At 42.6% G+C, this 25,712-nt stretch overlaps 1 protein-coding gene across 2 annotated transcripts; it reads right to left on the reverse strand.

Annotated features, from left to right (window-relative positions):
* Positions 1 to 974: 974 nt before the first annotated feature.
* Positions 975 to 25,335, reverse strand: LOC143133936 (sarcoplasmic/endoplasmic reticulum calcium ATPase 2). Of its 2 annotated transcripts, none has more exons than XM_076293918.1 (23): positions 24,968 to 25,335; positions 23,903 to 24,022; positions 23,551 to 23,568; positions 23,329 to 23,411; positions 23,006 to 23,110; positions 22,562 to 22,700; positions 21,501 to 21,667; positions 18,429 to 18,584; positions 18,146 to 18,287; positions 17,837 to 18,003; positions 17,050 to 17,138; positions 15,716 to 15,818; positions 15,122 to 15,253; positions 14,749 to 14,874; positions 14,034 to 14,255; positions 13,595 to 13,706; positions 9,272 to 9,513; positions 8,081 to 8,301; positions 7,525 to 7,727; positions 7,197 to 7,282; positions 4,764 to 4,897; positions 4,454 to 4,571; positions 975 to 3,510 (listed from the first exon to the last, which is right to left on the reverse strand). In XM_076293918.1, the coding sequence occupies exons 2-23, from the start codon at positions 24,018 to 24,020 to the stop codon at positions 3,193 to 3,195; spliced, it is 3,201 nt and encodes a 1,066-aa protein (XP_076150033.1). In that variant the 5' UTR covers positions 24,021 to 24,022; positions 24,968 to 25,335; the 3' UTR covers positions 975 to 3,192. The 2 variants fall into 2 exon arrangements, with proteins under 2 accessions (XP_076150033.1, XP_076150032.1); XM_076293917.1 differs by having other exon boundaries at positions 23,903 to 24,038.
* Positions 25,336 to 25,712: the final 377 nt, after the last annotated feature.

The following is a 25,712-nucleotide window of genomic DNA, read 5'->3' on the forward strand; positions in this document are numbered from 1 at the left end:
AGCCCCAACTAAGTATTGAGTGCTGTACATGCTCATACTTTTCATGTCTATACTTTTCAGTTGGCCAACATTTCTACAAATCCTTTTTTGGTATTGGTCTTAAGTAATATTTAAATTTTCTGAGATACTGAATTTGGGATTTTCATTAGTTGTCAGTTATAATCATCAAAATTAAAAGAAATAAACATTTGAAATATATCAGTCTGCGTGTAATAAATAAATATAATATACAAGTTTCACTTTTTGAATGGAATTACTGACATAAATCAACTTTTTGATGATATTCTAATTATATGACCAGCACCATACACCAAATAAGGTTACCAAATTGGTTAGTAACCTTACAGCTCCATCCTTGGTTTTGGACATCATGTCTTGTAAGTGATTTCTTGTAAGACGTCACTTTCCAAAACCAAGGAGGGCGCTGTAAGGTTACCAACCAATTTGACCACAACTGTAAGAGTTGTCAGTGATCCACTTTGGATGTGGACATGATTTATGGGCTTAAGACATCAAGTTTTACCAAGACAAACAAATGTAAGTAGGCTAATGATAAGTATCACTATCTGTAGTTATCTATAGATATAATATCTTATATCTAACTTATTTAATGAAGTTTTATCTTGGTTTTACTGACTTTTTAGGCATTGTCAGACCTATTTATCACAACTAAATTATTATTTTGTGCATATCTGTCTGTATTGTATTGTGTTGTGTCTTGTCGTGTGGTATGTGATCCTGTCTGCAATCAAATTGCCCATTTGGGACAAAGAAATAAATTGAACTTGAACTTGAACTAGTTAGCAAGGAAGTTGAATATACTACTGATTTGAGTTTCACCTGTGCTTGACAAACTTTCATTTATAATACTTGAATTAGTATTCATGTTCATTAGTATGTATCATATACAAGTTCATGTTCAACTTGACCGATAGAATCATCCAAACATGTTTTAAAAAACAATGAGCTGAAAATAGTAGTGAACTGTTTATTGGTGTTTCCATTCCGTAAAGCATTTCCCATTTTCTGCAGATGGACAGAATGAAATTAATGGTTTTCATTATTTGTCACAAAATACTATAAATTAATTCCCTTCAGTTTTAAAGAGAGAAAGAAGGTATCTCAAAATCTGTTTCAAAATGAACAAGAATGTATTATGCTGTCTCCCTTTTTTTGCTTAACTGGATTCAAAAGAGTACAATCCACACTCAAATGAGTAAGGAATGACCACAGACACTGACCAAAGAGAAAAGACATGTCACCCCTTTCCTCTTAACACTCTCTCTGCTGCTCTGTTATGTCACAGGCAATATTTCTCCTCTGCCTATGTCTTTCATACAATCAGCCTACCGCTCAGTAATTAGTTTATCTGACGATTGCAGTGATTTTGTCATGCTGTAGCCCACAGGAAACAGGATACAGAAAAACAAATGTCACTGACTCCTACTGCACAGAGGCACATGGGAGAACTAGGACAGTCAAGTCACAACATCAAAACCAATGTCATAGGTATAAATGATTAACAAAAAGAATAACCATAACAATAATAATAATAATAATCATAATTATAAATGAAAGTTGTGCAAGTTGAAAGTAGAAAGTAAACATGTTCATGTCTTTCTGTGTGTAACTGTGTGCATTTGTGTGAGTGAGAGGAAGAGGTATTTATGTGTGTGTGTGTGTGTGCGCGCGTGCGTGCGTGCATGTGTGTGTGTTTGTGTGTGTGTGTCTGTGTGTGTCTGTGTGTGTGTGTGAGCATCATTGAAAGAAAATCAGACATTCGAAAGTCCAGTGGTGCCTTAGATGGAGCTGTAGAGCCACAGAAGGCTACCTTTGACACAGGATGCGTACCACACTGCATAAGAGTCCAGCTGATATCTTTTACTTCCTCTTAATAATTGTTGTAAATTCCAGTTGATTCTCAATTCCAAGGCCTGTGTACAATCTCGTTTCTTTCAAAACTGGATGAATTTCAGTGAAATCCCTTTATTTTGGACCTTGTGTAATTCACTGTACAGTGAAAATTGTTTTCTTTTTGTGATAAACTTAACGCTTTATGCTAATGAAGCTATTTGAAATGAATTAATGGTAATATGCATCTGATCACTCTGCAAAGAAATCTAGAAACAATGTGAATTGCCATCACACAAACTGAGGCAGCAAAGTTTGCTGACAAAGACAGAAGACAAAATCTGTGTCACTGCCAACACTTTTGGCCACAACTGTACTATACATGGCATGAGAAAGAGGGTTGATGGAGCTCACTGTAATGTGTAGCCTAGTATGATGCAAAAGACGTTTACATGCTGCATTTAAAGATACAGGCAGATGTGACTGGGATTTCCCAACATCATCATGGTCTGCTTCACTGGTGACACTTGAAGGCCAGTGAGGACTGCATTAACATGTTGGGCAGTGCAGAGAAAGAAAACAATGAACTACAGTAACCCATGTTTATCAGTGCTGTGTAAAAATAATCAACTACACGATCACATGTTTATCAGTGCCGTGGATCAAATTAAACATCATTGACTAATGAAAATATATATTATGCTAGGCTTCCATATCCTTGTTGAGTAAATCCAAATTAAAGCAAAACAAAGAGAAGAGCAGAGAAGAGGAGAGAGTGCCAAGTATTCAGAGTGAGGAACAACTCTCAGCTTGCCTCAATCTCTAGTACTGTATGTTCTGACCTCTCTCTTTCTCTCTTACTCTCTCTCTTTCTTTGTATTTCCTCTCATAACTAAGCAATTGTTTGAGCAACTGTTTTTTTCTGTGAATGCCATGATGAACATCTGTGCCGTTCATCTGGTAACATAAATATAATCAGTCCCTCATAATATTTTCAAACTTCTGATGTTGCTTTGATGGCATACAACAAATGTGTGATGAGTATGGCATGCTCACATTGGCTCTCCTTCTGACTGATTGTCACTGCCTTGCGACTATCCACATCCTTTCTAAATCTTATTATAGTTCCCTCCAACACACTGTCGTCAGTTCCGCTCACACACACACAAACATTTTTCTCTCTTTTGTTACTCTCCAACTCACGCACCTGTGATCATGTCTGTCTGTCCTTGCCAGCACAACTCTTCCTTCTTCCTATCCACAACATCTCCACCTCCCCCTTTCTCCATCCCCAATCCCATCCCCAATCCTAATCCCACTCCTGCCCGTCCCCCATCTGCCTCACTCCCAGAAAATGTTGGTGATGTCGGAGTCCAGGCTGTAGATCCACAGCAGCAGAGGAGCTGAGATGAGGACGAAGGTCCAGGACACACCCTTCAGGGCTCGTCTCACAGACTCCGCCAGCCTGCCCATCACCCCGACGCTATCGCCATGGCGCTGCGGACGCTCCTCCTCCTCCTCCAGCTCCAGCTCGTTGCCAGGCTCAATGTAGTTCCGCGCCAGGAACTTGAGGGCCTCGTCCATCATGATGACTGGCAGAGACATCTTCAGCACAGTAACCCACTGGGGCCAGGAGAGGGGCCTGATCTGGAAAATCACCTGCAGAGGTTTGGGATCAAGAGGGAAGAGTGAGACAGGCAAGAGGAAGAGGGAAGAAAAAGGGCGAGCCAAGAGAGATGTGTTTACAAATCATACTCAATCATACAAAGTCTTAGGGCAGGACACCCGGCGCAAAGTGCGACGCAAAGCTTGTTCTTATCTTACACCCAATTCAGTGATGAATGTTTCGCTATGCGCTCCACAATTAACAAAACAGGTGTGGTCTGGTGCATGATCCAAAAAGTCCCAAACAACTTGTCTGCAGGATAAATATCCTTAGGATTTTTATTCAGTCATTCGAACATTTTTGGGGTAAGTGTTTTTTCAGGCTATGTTTTCGATTGTAACCCCTAGTCAGTCAATAGTGAAAGTAAATAACTGTGTAGAACTGTTTTGTTGTTGCCTATAAGACCACAGTGAAGTTAATTTCACTTTGCCTATGAGTTCAAATAATAGGCGAGTGCAGATGCATGTAGGCTATATTGTGCTAGTCACAAACAGGTTTTAGAAAAGCAAGGTTTAGTGGAATCCCTGTGTCACATCCACGGTTTTGCGTGCAAGCAGATTCCTTCAAATGTGCTGACTGTCAAAATACCGACGCACTGATTGATTTTGTGCTGAGGGAATAACAGATGTCACCTTCATCGGTTTAAAGCATGTTACGTCCAAAACACACCCATGACTGATTAGGAAACATAAGAACAACCCTCCTTTTGACCAATGCGCCTGACCTCTGATTACAAAATCACGCCGTTTAATTAGTGAATGTGGACTGGACACACCTTAATCTTTGCGTTTCTGACCAGGCGTTTCTGATCTCTAAAATAGAGCCCTTTATGTTTTGATGTAGCGTACATACTCAAACACAGGAATGCACACACACACACACACACACACATACACACACACACACACACACTAACACATACATGCACACACTTACAGGCAGGGGGTCGACATAAAGGATAAGGAAGTGAAGCGCCATTGAGAGGCAGATGGCGCCCACCAGCCAGGGGTTGGACCACGGGGGCATCTTCAGCAGAGACTGATTTTCAGACAGGCTGCAATAAAACAAAGACAAACAAAAGACAAATGTCACTTACACCAATAACAATCCAATCGATCATTCATATCTGTAGTCAGGTTTTGCTTACAAAACACATCTGCGTTGCATGCTAATCACTACAAGAGAAATATACAGTATATACAGTATAAACAGATGGAAAACAGTGTTGGTCTGAAGGGATTGGTACCTGTTCAGTGCGTTGCACATCTCAATGGTAACAAGTACGGAGAGAGCCATAGTCATAGGGTAAGGTGACTCAAAGACAGAGCACTGCACCCCTGCAAACTCTGCACTGCCTTCACTGCACTGCAGATAGTGGGACTGCAGGAGAAGAGCATTGGAGTGAAATCAACAAGTACAAAGAGATATGTGAGCGTCACTGGATCCACAGCACATTTGAGACAAAATACAGAGCGAAGCCAAGGAGAGGACAGACCTAAAAACTTGCTGGAAGTGCTGTTCCATCTGAGAGAGGACAGACCTGAAAACTTACTGTACAGTATGTACACACCAAAAGTGACGGAGGCGCCTGGCGAATGGAAGTCATTCATTTTCTACAAGAGCCAGCGTCTCTCTGCTATGAGCAGCGGCAAGACCATCGGTGGCGCGTTTTGAGCAGCAAGAGTGTCAAAAGACAGTTGAAGTCTGATCAACTTTATGGTAATGAGCTACTGTATAACGCAGATCAGCAGTAACCACCAGCAACCAATTCAAAATGAAGTTGACAGAGCAAAACCTATGTGAACCTCAGTTCCTACGAAGCACTTGGTCCATTTAGTGTGTACAACAATGAGGGTTCTAATTAGTCGTAATTTAATACTTGTCTGTATACTGTATGAGTGATATAGAGAATCAATAAAACAAACATGGTAGGCTATGTTTATACAGCTGAATAACGTTACATGATAAAATTATGGATAGTAACGATATGTTTGGCAACTACCTCTTTCTGAGGTAGTTGCCAAACGCTGTTAATGGCCATCATTCAAAATTAAGGTAAGCCCAAGGTAAGCCCAATTTATCATTTATCAAAGCAATTCATAATATTAAATTAAGTTAAAGGGATACCAGGCAGGATGTAAACTGATCCTGCTTCTCGCGATGTCTGAGACCTTGTGAGACTGAAGGTCGGCGGGTAGGATACACCGAACTTGCAAGTGGGATATTCTTCCTAGGGCGGTAGGGGTGGGCGAGAGAGTCTTCATTCACCCTGTAATAAGTCATTTAACCATATACCGAGCTACGAAGATGATTAATTAACACGAAAACGTTGCCTGGTGTCCCTTTAATTTGTGTAAGGAATCATAGACGCCAAAAGCACGGGGGCCAAGGGGGCAATAGCCAAAAATCGGACGCTCGCTCAAAAATGCCGTCATGTAGGCTACTTTCTAAATATTCAACATAGTCGGGAGCATGCAGCTACAGTTGTAACAGGGCATTTTGAAAGAGACCTGCTGCGTCTACTTTGATAAGCAGATGATGAACTGCACTTATAGGGCAACAAATACGGTATGTTTTGTTTAGCTTAAAATAGGCTTTGTCTGTCTACTTTTGAAATTACATGCGGGACGATTTTCTTTTTATTCAGGTGAATACTGAGTCTTTTATTTTTAGCTCGTATAAACAGCCTAATTGTAAATAGAAAAGCAAAGAAGTATCATCTAAAGGCTAAATGTGAGAATATAGGAATCTTTGCTCACACACTGTAGGAACTGTAGTGTGATTACTGACACATTACACCCAACTCTGCTCAGCTACGAGTAGAGAAAGAATCTCCCGTGTGTAAATTCACTCCAAGTTGGCCTACCCTTAAATTGCATGACAGTAGGCTATTTCTGATTATGCAGAATTACGCAGGCTATTAGGAACATACACATTGTGTTTGCGCAAGAGAGAGAAATGACAGCGCACATGATTTGTAGGGAATAGTCATCTCTTATCTCTCTCTTTTGGTTCCTTTAAAAATGTACCATTTGACTCAACATTCTGCAGAAAGTACAGAAAGTATGTTCAATATGAGAGAGAGAGCATTTCTCTGACATCTGCCTCTAATGAATGCAAGATATTATTCTATGAGTCATTCCATGTCAAATCAGATCAAATCCAGATATAGTCATGGTCATTTGTTGTGGACATAAATTGTGGGAAAACATTAATAAACTGATGTATTTGAAGAGGAAATAGTGACTGATACCAAATAAAAAAAACTGTTTTTTAATACCCTCAATATCACTAAATGCACATTTTTCTGAAACCTTTCGAAAGTCAGGAGACATTTAGTACAGACTTTAAATTGTTTACACATGCTTATTATGAGTTGGTCTTCCACTCTAGAAAATTTGAGGAGGCTAGGGAAAATATTTGTCAAGATATTAATGCCTAAACATGGCATGTGTTTTTCAAGCTGTAAAAATGAAAGAATTTTAAGGTCTGGGAAAGATATGAAGACAGAAGATTTGCACAGAAATATTTCACAGGCCTCAGTTTTAGGACCCATTGATTATATAGACAAGGTCTGAACAAAATCTGAGACGGTGTGCAACAACTTTATCTGATTTGACACGGAATGACTCCTATAGCAATCCCCCTCCCCCTGGCTCAGCACATGTTGGTATCTTACCAACTGGTAGAAGGAGAGTTTGGGTCCATCCTGAGCGGCCATAAACCACCAGGCAGCCGCCCCCACTGTGGCGGCTCCAACGTAACCTACCAGAGGGAGAGATGAAAACATGATGATCATCATCTCACTCACAGACATCACCATTTGCTATTATTTCCTGTGTTCGTGCAAAATTATGTTATTATGTTATCTCTGTATCTGACATCTGTATCTGAAATGTGTGTGAGTGTGTTTCTGTGTGTGTATGTGTGTGTGTGTGTGTGAGTGTGTGTGTGTGTGTGTGAGTGAGAGAGAGAGAGAGAGAGAGAGAGAGATGACTTGAACTCACAGCCAATGATGAGGTATCTGCAGAAGAGCCAGCTAGAGATTAGAGGCTCTTTGGGGTTGCGTGGAGGCCGGGACATGATGTCCAGGTCGGGGGGATTGAAGCCCAGTGCGGTGGCTGGAAAGCCATCCGTCACCAGGTTCACCCACAGCAGCTGTACAGGAATCAGAGCCTCAGGCATCCCCAGGGCTGCTGTCAGGAAAATACTGGCAGATGGAGAAACAGACAGAGAGAGGGAGAAGGGAGGAGAGACAGAGTGAAAGAGACAGAAAGAGAGAGTGCATGACGTGAGCAGAGTAGGCAAGCAAAGAAAAAGATGGCAACAAGCATTTTCCCTGCATTCATCAGCACTTCTTTGTGCTACTTGATAATTAGTGATGAGGTGTTACACTGCACAGCAGGTGGCTCCAGAATCAGTCTGCATAAGCACTATCTGGCACTCGACAGCACTCATCCAGTGCCATGGCAACTGAAAGTAACTCAGTACGGTGTAGCACTGGCATCTCAAATACACACAGGCAGTCAGGCTTTAGGTCAGTCACAATAACAACACACTTACCAGACCACTTCACCAATATTGGAGGAGATCAGGTAGCGAATAAACTGCTTCATGTTGTTGTAGATGGCCCTGCCCTCCTCGACAGCCGCCACGATGGTGGAGAAGTTGTCGTCAGCCAGGATCATCTCGGAGGCCGACTTGGCGACCGCCGTCCCAGAGCCCATAGCTATGCCAATTTCAGCTTTCTTCAGAGCGGGTGCATCATTCACGCCATCACCAGTCTGAATTGACAAAACAAACATGATGATGCTGTGTAGTCGGGTTAACCTCACGGCGGTGGAAAAACTAGAGGCAGTGCGTCAGATGTTTGGGCAAAGGCAGTTGTAAGCGTTTTATTTACTTTCGCCGCAGATAAACATGCCAGTCAGGAGAAAGAAAAAAAAATTAACTGAAATAAACAAAAAAAAGAAAAAATATCTCCAATGCAACAACTCTCAATTAACTGCAACTTAAACTTCCAAAATAGCTTCAATAATCACAACTCAAAAAACTAACAATTCTCCCTTTCCCAGTATTGACTGATACGTACAGCTATTCAAGGTCTAGGTGCTGTCTCAAACTCACTTCAGACCCTTCTCCCCTTTAGACCTGTTTTGGCCAAGAATATAATATATAGCTTAGTTAGGTACATGTTGTCTCAATGAACACTGTTTTATGGATTTGTGTCTATACTTTGTATATTGTATGTACTGTCTATTTCATTGGTAAGACCAAATACAATTTTCCTGCCTGACATGACAATAAAGTCTATTGTAACTTTCTGTAACTTTTTCTAGTGTGAAAGTAGAACATGGATCTCCACGTGAATCACTAATAAGAGCAATGCGAGTACTACATTTTCTCTACCTTCCATTTCAGACAATAGATGTTTAAAATTAGGAAAGCCACAGAAACTATAGTCATGATATTATGGGTATGAAATGGCAGTGTGTAACTCTACATGGTTGGTGGCTACTACTGGGGGCTTGATGGAGACAGACCCAACTGCAGCACAGGCAAGAGCTAGAGTGCAGCTGTGCCTGGCTAAAGTATGTGTATGAACTGCATTAGGACTAACACTGCATTGATTTGAGGCAGCTTCCCTCTCCATGAAGAGAGCAACCTTACAGACACAGACAAGCACACAATCCGCCTTTTGTAATATCTCTTGCTCTCTCTCTCTCGCTCTCTCTCTTTCTCACTCTCTCTCACCATGGCTGTGATGTCACTGAGGCTCTGCAGGTACTCCACGATGCGGCTCTTGTGGGTGGGCTCCACGCGGGCGAAGCAGTGGGCAGTGCGGCAGGCCTGCCTCTGGAGGTGGGGGGGCAGCTCGTCAAACTCCCGTCCTGTCAGGCCCCCTCTGAAGGGCCCGCCTGTGGCCTCCTCCTCCTCCTGCTCCGTGATGATGCCCACGCGCCGGCAGATGGACATCGCAGTGGCTTTGTTGTCCCCTGAAGGTCAAACCGTCACAGAGAATGTTGGTCAGTCAGAGTTTGAATCTATGTGTGCATGAGTGGATGGGTGTCAGTGTGTGTGTATGTGTATGTGTGTGTGCTCATCTGCACATATTGGTAGTTGCTACCATATTTCACGTTCATGTCTGCACCTGAGTAAATATTGTTTGGGTGGTTCCTTGACCTGTACAGGATTACACTGTTTACTGGTGAGTGAGTGGCTAGCTAGCTCATAAATCACAACCATGTAACCACCAGTTACAATCATGAAAACCTGCTCCACATATAGAATGCATAGCAGGAGAACTCAGAGTGCCCTGAAAAGGATTTGTCTATTCACTGCCCCAAATCATGGCAAAATAGAACTGAGAGAGGAGGGTGCTGTGGCGCAACTGACTAAGCAATTGGCCAAGTTTGGGTCCAAGTGCCCATGGGGACCCGGGTTCGAGTCCGACCTGCGATCATTTCCCAGACCCACCCCATCTCTTTTTCCCACTTGCTTCCGGTCATGCTTCACTGTCCTATCCAAATAAAGGCATAAAGACCTAAAAATATACTAAAGAAATAAAATAGAACTGAGAGACATTCCTCAACAAGCTGCCAAACATATGGATCTAGGACTTGTATAATTCTGCGGCAGTACATGCGATTTGTGAATTTGTTGGTCAGTAATGTGGTCCTCTGGATTTACTGTAACTACTTTCGTCTGGTTCTGGTGTCAGATGTGGCCCGGGGGGCAGATCCGGCCCGACAGCAGGTTTCATACGGCCCCCCAAATGTTGCGATGGGAAATTAAAAATAAAATAAAATAGATATTCACATCCAGTTGTCATCAGTTATGTGTAATAAGCAGTGTTGGGAGTAATGCGTTACAAAAGTAATGTAATTACTGTAATATATTGCTGTTTGCGGTAACGCGGTAATGTAAGGCATTACAAAAAAAAAATTGGGTAATATTTACTCGGTACAAACTTCAGTAACGCGCGTTAAAATGAAGTTTAACCCAAAATTAAGCGCTTGTTTTGTTTTGATACATATTCGCAAACACCACGCGAGAACAACAGAGGAGAAAAAATCCGCGCAAAATAGTAGAACGTTATCTCCTGATACTGGTTGAATATGACTGTGGCTGCAGCAGACTCGCAGGCGGACTCTATTTGCGGGATGGACATAAGCCTACGCTCATTATTTTCAGCTTGTCAGAGACAAGGCTATGAAGAACATAATAGTTAGTGCACTTTGTGTGCGAAACCGAAAGATCTCTCAGCTCGCGAAATAGCACAAGTAAATTAATGAAACATCTAAAGTAGTGCCACGCTAATCTTTTTGATTCTTGATAAAAACACAAACTATGCTGTTGTGCATGTCAGCTTTGCGCTGTGAACTTAAATTGAAGAGAATAAAGGGATAGAAATGCAGAAAAAGATTGCGTAGCCTGGCAGTGTCACCGCTCCCACCACGCGCATCACGCACTTTGCGTTGGGCACCAAAGGACAGAGGGGGCACCCAAATGTAACCAATGAATAGTAGCTTTACTGCAAACTGCGTTTCACTCTTCATCAATAACGTTTACAATGTCAAAATGCACTAACACGATGTTACATGCAAGTTTGATACCTTTTGGGTTCTCTCAATCACCACGTAGTACTAGAATTGGTGGGTCTTCAATCATTCGTTTTCCAAGCATTTAGGCTACACGAAGCACATGATATGCTGAGTCGACTGAAACGCATTCCATTCAGATAGCTAGGTGGATACCAGGCTCATAATTCACTTGTATTCGCAAAACGAAATGTGAAGCAACATGTCATTGCATACTTCCATTTCCAAAGCAATGAAGGTTGCTTAAAACAACTTAACATTGTGCATATTATTGTTAATATTGTGCTATCAATGTAACTCAAACAAATAAGGCTTGTAAACAAGAGCTGGCAAAAGGGCATTATGACAACGTAAAGATCAATGCTCTTAAAGTGACAGTGCACCATTTATAAGTAAAACAGCATTTCTTCAGAAATTAATGTTTAAAAATACACATTAATGGTCTGTAAATAATAGGCCTTTTATTTTACTTTAGGTGTTTGAGTTATCATTTAAATGTCACTCACTCAAAGCCACTCACTTAGGGCACCGAAATGGCCAGCAGGCCACCATCTTGACATGTCTTTATTAAAGGAACCGTATGTAAAAATTGAATTTCAATTAATCATAAAATTGCCCTGATATGTCACTAGACATTAAGAAATCATGTTCATTTCAAATACTTATATCACTGACAACAGTAGTCTGGCCAGGATATTGTCATTTAAAAAGTGAAGTTGCAGCCCTCAACTGATGTTGATGTTGTCATGTTGTGTTTTGGCCTAATGCGCCACCCATCTACTAATCACAAAGTCAGTAGTGTTTCGTCATCCGGTTGCCAACTCTGCCAGTCAGAGGGGAGGGGAGGGGAAGGGGATACACCGCTCTACAGTAATTTGAAAGTGATTGTAGTACCTGTTTTGGCCACAATCTTACATATGGTTCCTTTAGGCTTTGATTTACAATATAGTAGGCTCTCTATTGATTTTAATGAGTAGGCCTAGGCCTTAAAGTTACAGTATTTCTACCGTTTCAAGCCGTCACAGAGAATGTTGGTCAGTCAGAGTTTGAATCTATGTGTGCATGAGTGGATGGGTGTCAGTGTGTGTGTATGTGTATGTGTGTGTGCTCATCTGCACATATTGGTAGTTGCTACCATATTTCACGTTCATGTCTGCACCTTTTCAGGCCTTTTATTTTACTTTAGGTGTTTGAGTTATCATTTAAATGTCACTCACTCAAAGCCACTCACTTAGGGCACCGAAATGGCCAGCAGGCCACCATCTTGACATGTCTTTATTAAAGGAACCGTATGTAAAAATTGAATTTCAATTAATCATAAAATTGCCCTGATATGTCACTAGACATTAAGAAATCATGTTCATTTCAAATACTTATATCACTGACAACAGTAGTCTGGCCAGGATATTGTCATTTAAAAAGTGAAGTTGCAGCCCTCAACTGATGTTGATGTTGTCATGTTGTGTTTTGGCCCTAATGCGCCACCCTCCACCTATCTACTAATCACAAAGTCAGTAGTGTTTCGTCATCCGGTTGCCAACTCTGCCAGTCAGAGGGGAGGGGAGGGGAAGGGGATACACCGCTCTACAGTAATTTGAAAGTGATTGTAGTACCTGTTTTGGCCACAATCTTACATATGGTTCCTTTAGGCTTTGATTTACAATATAGTAGGCTCTCTATTGATTTTAATGAGTAGGCCTAGGCCTTAAAGTTACAGTATTTCTATCACAATTTACCAGACTTTGACCTTTTGTCGGTTTTTAACAAAATTCTGACTATGATTGTTCCTTGTATTGCATTATGAGCACTGTGCCTATTGCATTCTACTGTTGCCTTAAGCCTAGCTCAGTCATTATGCTATACCACATCTCCCTCCATTGGAAGAGCAAGCTGCATTGAGCGTAATAAACTGCATTTAGAATGGCAAATCCATATTTCTAGATATTTTGGTGAAAGTAACTTAAAAGTAATGCAATAGTAGTGTAATGCCTTACAATTCAGAGACAGTAATATTATAATGTAACAAATTACTTTGAAATGACAGTAATAAGTAATGCATAGTACATTACGATTTTGAAGTAACTTGCCCAACACTGGTAATAAGCAATATCTCTATGATATGATAAATTAATTAAACCTAGCACTAGATGCAGAAGTGTCCAGACCTCCAGACCTACATTTAACCTCCAGACAGGTTAAATGTAGAGGAGAAACTTCCATCAGGACAAAAGTAAAGTAATTTATCTTAAAGTGTTACCAGGCTACACTGGATGCACAACTGAAGCTGAATGATCGAGGCGCATATGCCACAACAAATAGCTTTCACTATATATATCAATGGAACTGGCTACATCAGGCATTACAGTGGTGCGTGTGCACTGTGGACGTTAAAAAAATAGAACCATCTTCTATTTCTTAGACTCTGCTTCAGTTGCACTTCCAATGAAGCCCAGGTCTTAGAGTAGGAGACACTTACCAGTGATCATGATTACTCGTATGCCTGCTTGTCTGCACATTCGAACGGCATTAAGCACTTCTTTCCTCGGAGGGTCCAACATCCCCACACACCCGATAAATGTCAGGTCACACTGTAAGGTGAGCAGAACCCCGTACAAATAAACACACAGGCAGACACACACATATACACCCCCCACACACACAGACACACACAGACACACACACATATATACCCCCCCACACACACACACACACACACAGACACACAGACACACACACACACACACACGCACACACACACACAGACACACACACACACAAACACACACACACACACACACACACACACACACACACACACACACAATTAATGCCCTAATAAATAAAATAACCACCAACAATCAATCTAACACTCAGAGTGAAAAGACCAATCACCACCATCGTCAGAGTGGGCTCACCTCATAGTCTACGAAGGTGGCGGAGTTCTCGACGTTGAGCGTACGTGGGTCGGGCGGGGAGTCGCGCGTGGCCATGGCCAGGCAGCGCAGCGTGTCACGGCCCGAGCCCCACCCCCTGACCGTCTCCAGCAGCTGCTCCCGTAGGCCCGCCGACATCGGCAGCCTCACCCCGCCACCCAGACGGATCCATCTGCAGCGCTCCAGAACGCTCTCCGGAGCACCCTGGACATCAAGAGTGGCCGAGACGCAGGTCAGGGAGTAAATAACATGGCAGAGAAAAGGGAGAAAAGGGATTGAATGTCTGTACTGATGGAGTATAGATGAGCACATTCATTCATTTGTTTATTCATTTATTTATTTAAATTAATTTACTTCCCCTTAATCCCCTGCCCAAATATAAACACATCTGTGCAAAACACATTGGCTTACATTGGTAATAAAATGCACCTTTTTTTAATATATAAATATTATAATGTACCTTTTTGTATTAGATCAAAACAGAACCACATAGATTTTTAATGAAAACACAGTCAGAAATAAAACACTGCACAGCACACAGAGATGGAGGGTGAAATACAAATGAAGTGAGATACAGAGAGAGAGAGAGATAGAGAGAGAGAGAGAGAGAAAGAGGGAGGGAGAAAGTGTGTACATGTGTGAGAGAGAGATACAGGAAGTTGCTGGAAGGCATGGAGAGGAGAAAGCAGAATCTAACCTTTATAAACATCTTGGCACCGGAGGCAGACCTTGTGAGCTTGTTGGGGGAGCAGAAGACAGACATGGACTTCCTGTCTCGGGAGAACTCCAGTGTCAGCTCCTTCCTCATCAACTGCTTAATCACCTGCGGGTCACAGGGGGGGTGGGGGTACATGAGTATACACAAATGTCAGTTGTGATGTCACAAATGAGTATACAAGTTCCCGACAGTTAAATACAAATACACACGCGCACACACACACACACACACACACACACACACACACACACACACTATTACTCATACTGCCCCCCACCACCACCACCACTCAGGCACAGAAAAAATAAGCCTTGTCAATCAGTAGGACACACACACACACACTCTGACGCACCGAGCAGCAGGCATTAGCTCTCTCCACAGGGTTGAGGTCCCTCAGGTCTGTGTCAAACACATTCATCTTCTCCACCAGGCAGCACAGGGCTGTCTCAGTGGCCTCCCCCACCTTCTCAAACACGCCCTTCGACTGAGACACAGAGAGCCAGGGTGAGACACAGGGAGAAGAGACACATTTGTTTATTTTCTTCCATGTAATTCAGACTACAGACAAAAAAACGTGCATCAGACTATTTGGATTCTAATGGGATGTATGGGCCGTCAAGAAATACAAGCCTGGAATATAAAAAAGTACACATACTCTAACCGCTTACTAGGTAGAGCTGAGAGGGGATAGGTGGAAGTGTTACGACCTCATCAGAATAAGTTTACAGACATGCTGCACCCATACTGTATGCACTGAGAAATACACAGACATATCCACAGACATATGACCCACACACACATATCCACAGACATATGACCCACACACAAATATCCACAGACATATGACCCACACACACACATATCCACAGACATATGACCCACACACACACATATCCACAGACATATGACCCACACACACATATCCAAAGACATATGACCCACGCACCTCATTGTAGTCAAGAGATGAATCATTACATAGCGCACAAATGGTAGCCAACTCCACCAAGCCTTCATACTGGCTACAGCGCACAACTGCGCCATCCTTATACCTGAGAGACAGACAGACAGAGAGGGTGATAAAGAAGAGCTTACAGTATACAGATTAGGGCTGGGCGATAAAACGATAGCGATATGTAATCGATATCAATAAAATATACGTTCGATAGAACATTCGATAATTAAAAGCAACACACGCCTCCCGCCTTACGTTGTCTATAAATAAATAGGCTATATCTTGCATTGTAGCTAGTATGTGCAACTCTACCAGAGTAGGCGATAGAAGTAGGCCTACCTCAACATAGACTCGAGTCATTGCCCCGTGCGCTCTCTCTCTCTCTCTCTCAAAAGGCGCATCCCTTCTCAGCATGCACATGTTATCCAAACATTCACAATCGTGCAAGACGACTGGCTAAATTGCTATTAAATCCGGTTAGCGTCATTAGCACGCTGCACGAATTTGTTCAAAACTGTTGCATTCAAATTGACTGCTAAATTCTAATCATCTCAATCCCAATGGAAAACTATTTTCCAAGACTCAAACGGGCCTGTCCCAAGGAGAAAAAGTATTTGAAACTTAAACACACGTGGGGAAACTGAACAGTCTAACCAGTAGACTAAACTAGCAAATTAAGCTACTTTGTTTACAATATTTCCAGGCTTCAACCAGTGCTGCTTTTCATTCAGACTTATGTGCACATTTATTTATTTGAGTGTTTTTCATGATTGTGTTGCTATTTCTTTTCCCTGTTTGCTTTGATTGATAACTGAGGTGATTAAAATCAGAGGAAGGTTAAGTTTAAAATAAAAGTGTTTAAATTGAACTTTTTCCCCCTTCTGGGGGAAATCAATAATTATCGATATCGACTGATATTAAATACTTATATCGTGATACAGTTTTCAGCCATATCGCCCAGCCCTAATACAGATGTTAAACATGAATGTAGAAGACAATTAAAAGGAGAACTAGGGAAATTGAGGTATGCGAAAAAGCAACAATTAAACAGATATGTGATTGAATAATGAAGGACTAATATGAATTGAGGTATTGTTATATCCTTTTAAATACATGCTGTTTTAGTTTTTATCAGTTTTTCTGTAATAATCAGACCAAAGATTACATAGAACAGCAGAAGCAAATGTCAAAGTGCATGATCAGCTGCATGTGTTTAGTGAGCTATCTGTATGGGCAAGTGTTTGTGTGTGTGTGTGTGTGTGCGTGTGTGTGTGTGTGTGTGTGTGTGTGGAAGAGTGTGTATGTGCATGTTGGTTAGAGACACTCACACTTCACCCTCAGGAGCGTAAGTAGATCCAGTCACTGTAAACTCATTCAGGATGCATCTGTCACCAGATACACTATCCACAACAAACAACTATGTGTACAAAGACACACACACGCACACACACACAAACACACACGCACACGCACATAAACACACACACACACAAATACATACAGACACACACACACACACACACACACACACACACACACACATTGAGTTAGTATGCTACCAGTGACAGTCCGACAATCTAAAGTTAGAATAGGCTGCATGTCATTCAAGGTTAAAAACAATCTCAGACTAACTAAGACCTGTTATGCTTGATTTACTAATGTTATTTAATGTTAGTGGTTAACATGACTATTTAAGGTTCATGCACATTCATATTTGACGTGCCTTTGTACTGTAAAGGGGTTTGTAAGCACATTTTGTGAGTGTAACATTATCATACACAGCAATTATTCTTACAACTCTCTCAATCATTCAATCACTAATCCATGAGTGTCTGACACTCTTGTGTTCATTGTTTACTACTCTCCCATTTTTTTTAATCAAATGCTTCTCTCTCCTGCCTCTCTCATATTTACCTGTAGTCGGGTCTCTGCTCATTTCTGTCTTGCCTTGCCTTGCATCCTCCCCTGGGTTCTACTTACCCCCTCCTTCCCCCATCTCTCCTTCTCTCTGTCTCTCTCTCTCTCTCATCTCTCTCTCATCTCTCTCCTTGTCTATGACCTCCTTCTTCTTGTTCTCCTTCTCGTTCTCCTTCACCCTCCCGCTCTCTTGCTCACCCTGCAGACGGACATCTGATTGGTGGTGAGGGTGCCCGTCTTGTCGGAGCAAATCACAGAGGTGCAACCCAGCGTCTCCACCGATGGCAGCGAACGGACAATGGCATTCTTCCGCGCCATGCGGCGGGTGCCCAGTGCCAAACAGGTGGTGATCACAGCGGGCAGACCTGGAGGGGGAGACAGGGAGACCGACGCACAAATGGAACAAACGCAGTGAGAGGAGAGCAAAAGAATAAAGTACATGAGTGTCATAAGGTGCAAATGCCAAACGAATCCGGGAGGAGGCCGCTTGTTTCCATTAGCATGTACCTTCAGGGATGGCAGCTACAGCAAGCGCCACGGCAATCTTGAAGTAGTAAACAGCACCCCGCAGCCAACTGCCGCCGTGCACAGGGTCACTGAAGTGGCCAATGTTGATGCCCCACACTGCCACACAGATCAGTGTGATCACCTACAAAGTGTGTGTGTGTGTGTGTGGGGGGGGGTATATTGAAGGCGGTATTGAAAAAAGGAGAGCAATGATCATCTTTTGAAGTAAGATACAAAGCAAGCAAGCAAGCCATAGAGACAAACTGAGGAAGGTAGGGCACACCTTGGACAGCTGTTCCCCAAATTGGTCAAGCTTCTGCTGCAGCGGGGTCCTCTCAGGGTCTGTAGCGGCCATCTCGTCACGGATCTTTCCGATCTCTGTGTGCACCCCGGTGGCCACCACCACCCCCATGGCTCTGCCGGCGGCAATGTTCGTACCCTGAGGAGGACAGACAGAGGAGCGGAGGAGCTCAGCACTCACCTGACCCTGGAAACTCACCATGGGCCAATACTGGCCTTTGCCTCTCCACCTCTCAGTTTATGTAACCTCCTGACCTCACTGTGCAACTACATCAAGTATATAAGTATATAGTATAAGTATATATACTCTATATATATATATATACGCTATGAGTCCCATGCGTTTCCCACCATGGGAAGTTACTTGGCTAGTTCAAACGTTTGCCAACTTAATAAAAGCTTAACTCGTGTCACACTGTTCGCCAACAGCAACATCCATCTTATTTGTTTTCAAGTAGCAGGGAATTCAAGCCAAACCGTTGCAACTCTGCCATCAATCATTATGTTAAGCCCACCTAACGACTCTATACACGATTTCATTGGCCTGATTGAGTTTCGATTTCTGGAGCTCACAAGCCAACGGAGAGTTGCTAGACTAGCCCTGGCAGCAAATGTAATTTGCTGCCGCTAGGGGCGCGTCTAGATTTCTAGGCTACTCTTTTGATCCCGTGAGGGAAATTTGGTCTCTGCATTTATCCCAATCCGTGAATTAGTGAAACACACTCAGCACAGTGAACACACAGTGAGGTGAAGCACACACTAATCCCGGCGCAGTGAGCTGCCTGCAACAACAGCAGCGCTCGAGGAGCAGTGAGGGGTTAGGTGCCTTGCTCAAGGGCACTTCAGCCGTGCCTACTGGTCGGGGTTCGAGCCGGCAACACTCCGGTTACAAGTCCGAAGCGCTAACCAGTAGGCCACGGCTGCCCCTTTCAAGCGCGTAACTGAAGCGATCTGTTCGTGTAGCATCTGCTGCAACAATTAGCTTCCACTAATGAATGGAACCGGCTACAACAGACGCCATAGCCGAGTGTACGTTCCAAACTATTTTTACGCTATACGGACGGAGCAATTCAGTGGCAGCCCCGGTGTAGTACCTTAGGTGTTGGATGATGAATAATACAGAAGAGGAAAATCAGCACAGACTCTAAACCTCTGTTTGACACTACAATAACTACCATACTCAAGACACCTGGTACTACACTAATACACCTGGTTATTACTAATACACCTGGTTATTACTACACTAATGCACCTGGTTATTATAATACTAATACACCTGATTATTACTGTACTAATACATCTGATTATTACTGTACTAAAGGCACCTGGTTATTATAACACTAATACACTTGGTTCTTACTGTACTAATACACCTGGTTATTATAACACTAATACATTTGGTTCTTACTGTACTAATACAGCTGGTTATTATAATACTACAGTAATACACCTGATTATTACTGTACTAAAGGCACCTGGTTATTACTGTACTAATACACCTGATTAGTACTGTACTAAAGGCACCTGGTTATTATTGTACTAATACACCTGATTATTACTGTACTAAAGGCACCTGATTATTATAACACTAATACACCTGATTATTACTATACTAAAGGCACCTGGTTATTATAACACTAATACACTTGGTTGTTACTGTACTAAAGGTACCTGGTTATTACTAATACACCTGGTTATTACTATACTAAAGGCACCTTGTTATTACTAATACACCTGATTATTACTATACTAAAGGCACCTGGTTATTACTAATACACCTGGTTATTACTATACTAAAGGCACCTGGTTATTATAACACTAATACACTTGGTTTTTACTGTACTAATGCACCTGATTATTACTGTACTAATACACCTGGTTATTATAACACTAATACACTTGGTTGTTATTGTACCAATGCAACTGGTTTTTAATGTACTAATACACCTGATATTACTGTACTAATATACCTGGTTATTACTGCACTAATACACCTGGTTGTTACACATCTACTTTACAGGCATAATAAATTTGATAAAAGATAGTTAACAGCCCAGGGAAAATATCATGTAATAATATCATGTGTGCCGATTCATTTCAAATGCCTCTCTCTCTTTATCACCACTGTATGATGGCATGGTTCAATCAGTGTTGGTGCACTGCATACAGTAAGTGCAGTCAATAACACTGTCAATAACAGCGCGTGGACAATTACTACTGTCCTGGACTGCTCTTTTCATTTGTTGATTAGCCAATAACCCTGAATGTAATATGTGCAGGGTCATAGACAATTATATGATGCAACACCAAGCCATGGCATGGCCTGTATTAAAACACATTATTTGGGCTCCATGTTTTGCTCGTGCAACATGTGATGCTTTCACCTGGATGATAAACAAAGATTTGCGCCCTGGCTGAAGAGCGATTCAGTCTTGTGCATTATTTATTTGCTGTACGGGGTCCATGGTGGAGTCTTTGATGGCCATTATCTGTCAAAGGCTCTGTCTGGCATGACTCACGCATCTGTTCTGCCCCTCAGAGGGGAGCCCACAAGGCCCACAATATCACTGATGTTTTATTCAACAGCCATGGAGATAAGGGGCCAGATGTAATACAACACACATAAACACACGCACGCACGCACACACACACACACACACACACACACACACACAAACACAAACACACACACACACACACACACACACAAACACACACACACACACACACACACACACACACAAACATTCAGACATAAACACACACACACAAAGATTCAGACATAAACACACACACACACACACACACACACACACAGTAGCTCTTCCACAAGCTCACCCATCATTGACCCGAATGTACACAAAACTGACATACACATAAACTGTCACGCCCAGCGCAGTGCCTGGGCATCGGTCCCATACACAGAAACCTGAGGCCCACGTGCTGTTGAGATCATCTAAGTCTAAGACATAAACAGAGCCAGCCGCCATTTCTCTTGTACACTCTCCATTTCAGCTCCTCTTTTGCTGGAAGACTGGCCCTCCCTGACACCTACCGAGAACAGCATGTTCTTCTTGTCCTGGTTGACAGCACGCGGATCAGGCACCGGGTCCGTGTGCTTCAGCACCGACACCGACTCCCCCGTCAGAATGGACTGGTCCACTCGCAGCGTGGTGGAGCGGATGGAGGTCAGGCGGATGTCGGCCGGGACTTTGTCTCCCACTGGGAGAAATGGGGGGGAGGGAGGGTGGAGAGGAAAAACAGAGAAAAAGATGAACTGAGCTTTTTTTCAATATGTGTTCTTCACATGAGCTCTCTAAAGAAACCAACATGTAATCCGTTCAGCTATTCTTCTAGAAAGCACCACAACAGCATTACTATGCGAAAATGCAGTACATGCAGTAATGCAGCTGAAAATGCAGTACATAACTGGATCTCCTATAATTGATACTAAATTCTATAATGAGAGTCAGGGCCATGATTATATAGCTATAGGCATGTAGCTGCAGTTGAAATAGGAACAATGTTCACATGCTCTGTCCATGGCAAAAGACAAATGACAGAAACACCAGGCAGCAGAGTGAAGATGTTAACCTTGTTTCCATTGTGGCTGCTGAGTTTCTGGCACAGAACCAGGAGAGGCTGCCAAGATACTGAGGCTAACTCTCTCTGCCATCCCATAACCCCATTTTAGGACACTCCCAAAACACACAACCCCCAAAAACAAATAAATGCTTTTACATGAATGACAATCAAGCTGAGCTTCATATTTCGGGCCGTAAGCGCAGAAGAGCATTTGAACTTCATCAAGACATCAATGCATGAACAGCTCAGTTCATGCATTGATGTTTTCCTCATCCTTCCCTTACCAATACCAGCCAACCAGTGGGAACATTGTTTTTTCTGTCTTGTCGCTCTCTCTCCCTGTCTTTCCTTCCTAAAAATACATCTGGGTCGCTGCCATCATGGTGACAAGGATTACAATGTTCCAGACAAATGGGACCAGCTGAGATTGTTAAAAAAGAAGGGGATTCTTTTATAAGTCCATTTGTGGCTTGAAGCCTAAAGTCTTCTGAGTGCAGTAGGGAGACTGTAGCTCAGCATAAGTTGTTGTACCTGCCACCTCCACGATGTCCCCTGGTACGATGTCTCTGGCCCGGACCCTCTGGACACTCTTCCTGTCCTGGCGATACACTTTTCCCATCTCGGGTTCATATTCCTTCAGTGCCTCAATGGCATTCTCTGCATTACGTTCCTTTAACACAACAAAACAAATATCACACATTGAGCAAAGCAAACACAGTATCATTCATGATTTGCATGAATACAAATGACTGGTAATTAATAATTTATCATAGATTTCTGTATGGATTGTCACAGCAGGTGAACTCCACTCTATACAGATGCACTGAGAGAAAACCAACTGAAGATAAAAAAAAGATTAACAATCTGAAAATTGTGCACAGTCACTCCTCATTAAAGGATACACACAGACTCTCTCTCTCTCTCTCTCACGCACACACACACACTCACACACATATTCATGTTGTCAAATCCTACCTGCCACACCCCAACAATGGCATTTGCAATGAGGATGAGGAGAATGACGAAAGGCTCCACAAAGGCTGTGATGGTGCCCTCTCCCTCCTCAAACCAGGCCAAGGTCTGAGAGCAAGAGAAACAGGAAAGGTTCCAAAAAATCCAATCAAACACATACTCAACTGAAATTATCATAATTATCATTGTCAATTCTAAACATTTTGTCAATTCTAAACATTGTGTAAAATCTTGACTTTCAGTGAAGTGTCTAACAAATCATTGGACTGAGAGCACTGTGAATTTAAGCACTAAAGCACCCAATTTTTGTGTGACTCTGCACTTACAAAAGAGATACAAGCTGCCAGCAAGAGGATCCGCACCAGCAGGTCCTCAAACTGCTCCAGAACAAGCTCCCATAAGGACTTGCCTAAAGAAAGAGAGCAGACATCTCCTTCAGTGCCAGTACATTCCTCAGGTGCATAATATGTAACGTATTGCATTTACAGTATGAAAATATGGAGAAGTGTCTGTACGGAATATTCACTAGGTTTTGTGTTACACTATACCTTCTTCAGCTGGCAACTCTGCAGCGTTCATCCCACGGAAAATCAAAAAGACAAGACAAGCCAGCGAGTTAGTTGTTTTTTAGCCAAATAAACAGTAATGAGAACATGAGAGACGACAGCAGATGATAACACCACCCCAGACTAACCCACCCTGACTCTAAAACAGCTCTGATGCTGATCCACCTGATGCAGAGTAGAACAGGCCAGGCATCAGACCTGCTCCAGAGCCACAGCATGCTAGCCTGGTTCATTTCATCCCTGAGATATAGGCCACAACCTTGCACCCTCACAGTAGACATGCATTGTTCAGTGTTATTCATCAGAGACTGATAAAGAAAAGAAGGTAGCCTACCATTTGGTCCCCATCTCTCGCGACCCTTCCTCAGCTGCTCGGAGCTTACTCCAGTCGACTCGTTCACAGAGAAGTACCCCAACACCTCCTCCACCGTCTTTGTATGGGCATTGTCCATCCCTTCAAAAGATATAGCCTAGGCATATAAGCATTACAAAATGTAGTCAGATTTTGCCATTTCCACTAAGCTTCATATCTTTCACATGATGAAGCACATGATGAAGCGTGGTGCTTTTGGGGTGAGTTTTGCACACACAAACATAAACCATTTCAATAAATTACATTACTGGAACATCTTTAAATAGCCTATTTATAACCCCATAATACATGCGTTAATAAATAGACCAGAGCGCGATAATTTTGCAGCGCTGATTTCATCTTTTGACAAGGCCAGCAGAGAGTCATTTGGGTCAGTTACTAGTGTGTGTGTGTGTGGGGGGGGGGTGCAGGCTCTTGGATGGATGCGGAGGGGGGGGGGGGGGTGGCACAATTAATGCAAGCTGGAAAACATGCGCAGCGTCAAGACACTGGTTTCGCAAACTTACAGCAGGCCTAGGGAAACCTGTGCGTAAACTGTAGCCTACAGTTACATATCCAGTTGCCTAGGCCACAAGGTAGCCTACTCAAACCCAGTGGTTCATTTGTCATATTCTAATGGACACCTGTTATCATCAATTTTAACAGTATCAGAAAGAGTTAATGAGCGCGCAGTGTTTTCACCGAATATACTGCAATAGGTTACACTGCAACACATTGGACTGTATCTCTAGGCTGTATGTGTTGTCAACGAAAAATCGACAAGCTCCAAAGCACAAATGAAATAGTCATACCCTCAGCCATAGATCTACAACTCTGGTCGTACACGTATGGGAATGATGGCGTAGGCTACTTTATGCATGCACCATGTTTTTATCACATCTTAGTGAGCAATAGACCGCTGGTGGTAGGCTACTACGGCAGTGTCAGCAGGCTGTAGCTTAAAGGCTAGCCGTGCTTGTACGTCCAGCCAATAATAATCTCAGTGTAGCAACCAGGCTTAATATTAATCAGTGTAACGGTACTTACCAGTGCAATAGTTGTCCCGCTGATTCTACGCCAGTAACTATTCTAATGAAATTGTATCTTGAAGAGGAGACGCACTAAATCTAAAATAATCTTTCCAAAAACTGCAACCTCTCCGATGTGCCAACTAACAGCGCAGCCTACATAAGCGATTTACTACGGACTTCTGCATGATCCGAGAAAACTACAAGGATGCCATAGTCATTTAAATCCGTAGCATCTCTGTCTATAATTTCAGAAGTTATTAAGGCTTGGTGAATGCCTCTTGTCCTATCCCTGAATTTGACTACGGAGGCGATGTCGTGCTCTTTAATCCGACGCAACCTTCTTCCCTTGTATCCGTCGCTTTATTTAATACTAGGCCACAGAATGTCATTAGTGAAGTACAGCTTCTGTTGGAGGAATCAACTGGGGTGCGGTTAAACCAATGAGAGACTTGAGAATTAGCTTGACAGCTTAAGTAGACTAATCAGTGTGCCTGGCTGTCTTAAGTCCCTCCTTCAAATGCCTTGCTGCAGGAGGGCGGGCCCTAACCGTACACCTTGTCAATGCACTTATCCAGTGACCTTGCCGTGCGACGATGGCATCCACAATGATTGGCATGTTAGTAAGCCTATAAACAAAGAGTGTTTTGGATGGACGTTTATGAGAACCACTGATGCACCATACATACCATCTGTTGCTTGAATAATGTGTCTTATGGGTCGCCTTGTGCTCAGGTCAAAGCCACCAGTTGCCCCACTCCTAT

Source organism: Alosa pseudoharengus, unplaced genomic scaffold (genome assembly GCF_046254945.1).
Source record: "Alosa pseudoharengus isolate Yale_2024_CS ecotype anadromous, Long Island Sound unplaced genomic scaffold, YU_APseudo_1.1 YU_APseudo_1.1_scf_2, whole genome shotgun sequence".
Lineage (NCBI taxonomy): Eukaryota > Metazoa > Chordata > Actinopteri > Clupeiformes > Clupeidae > Alosa > Alosa pseudoharengus.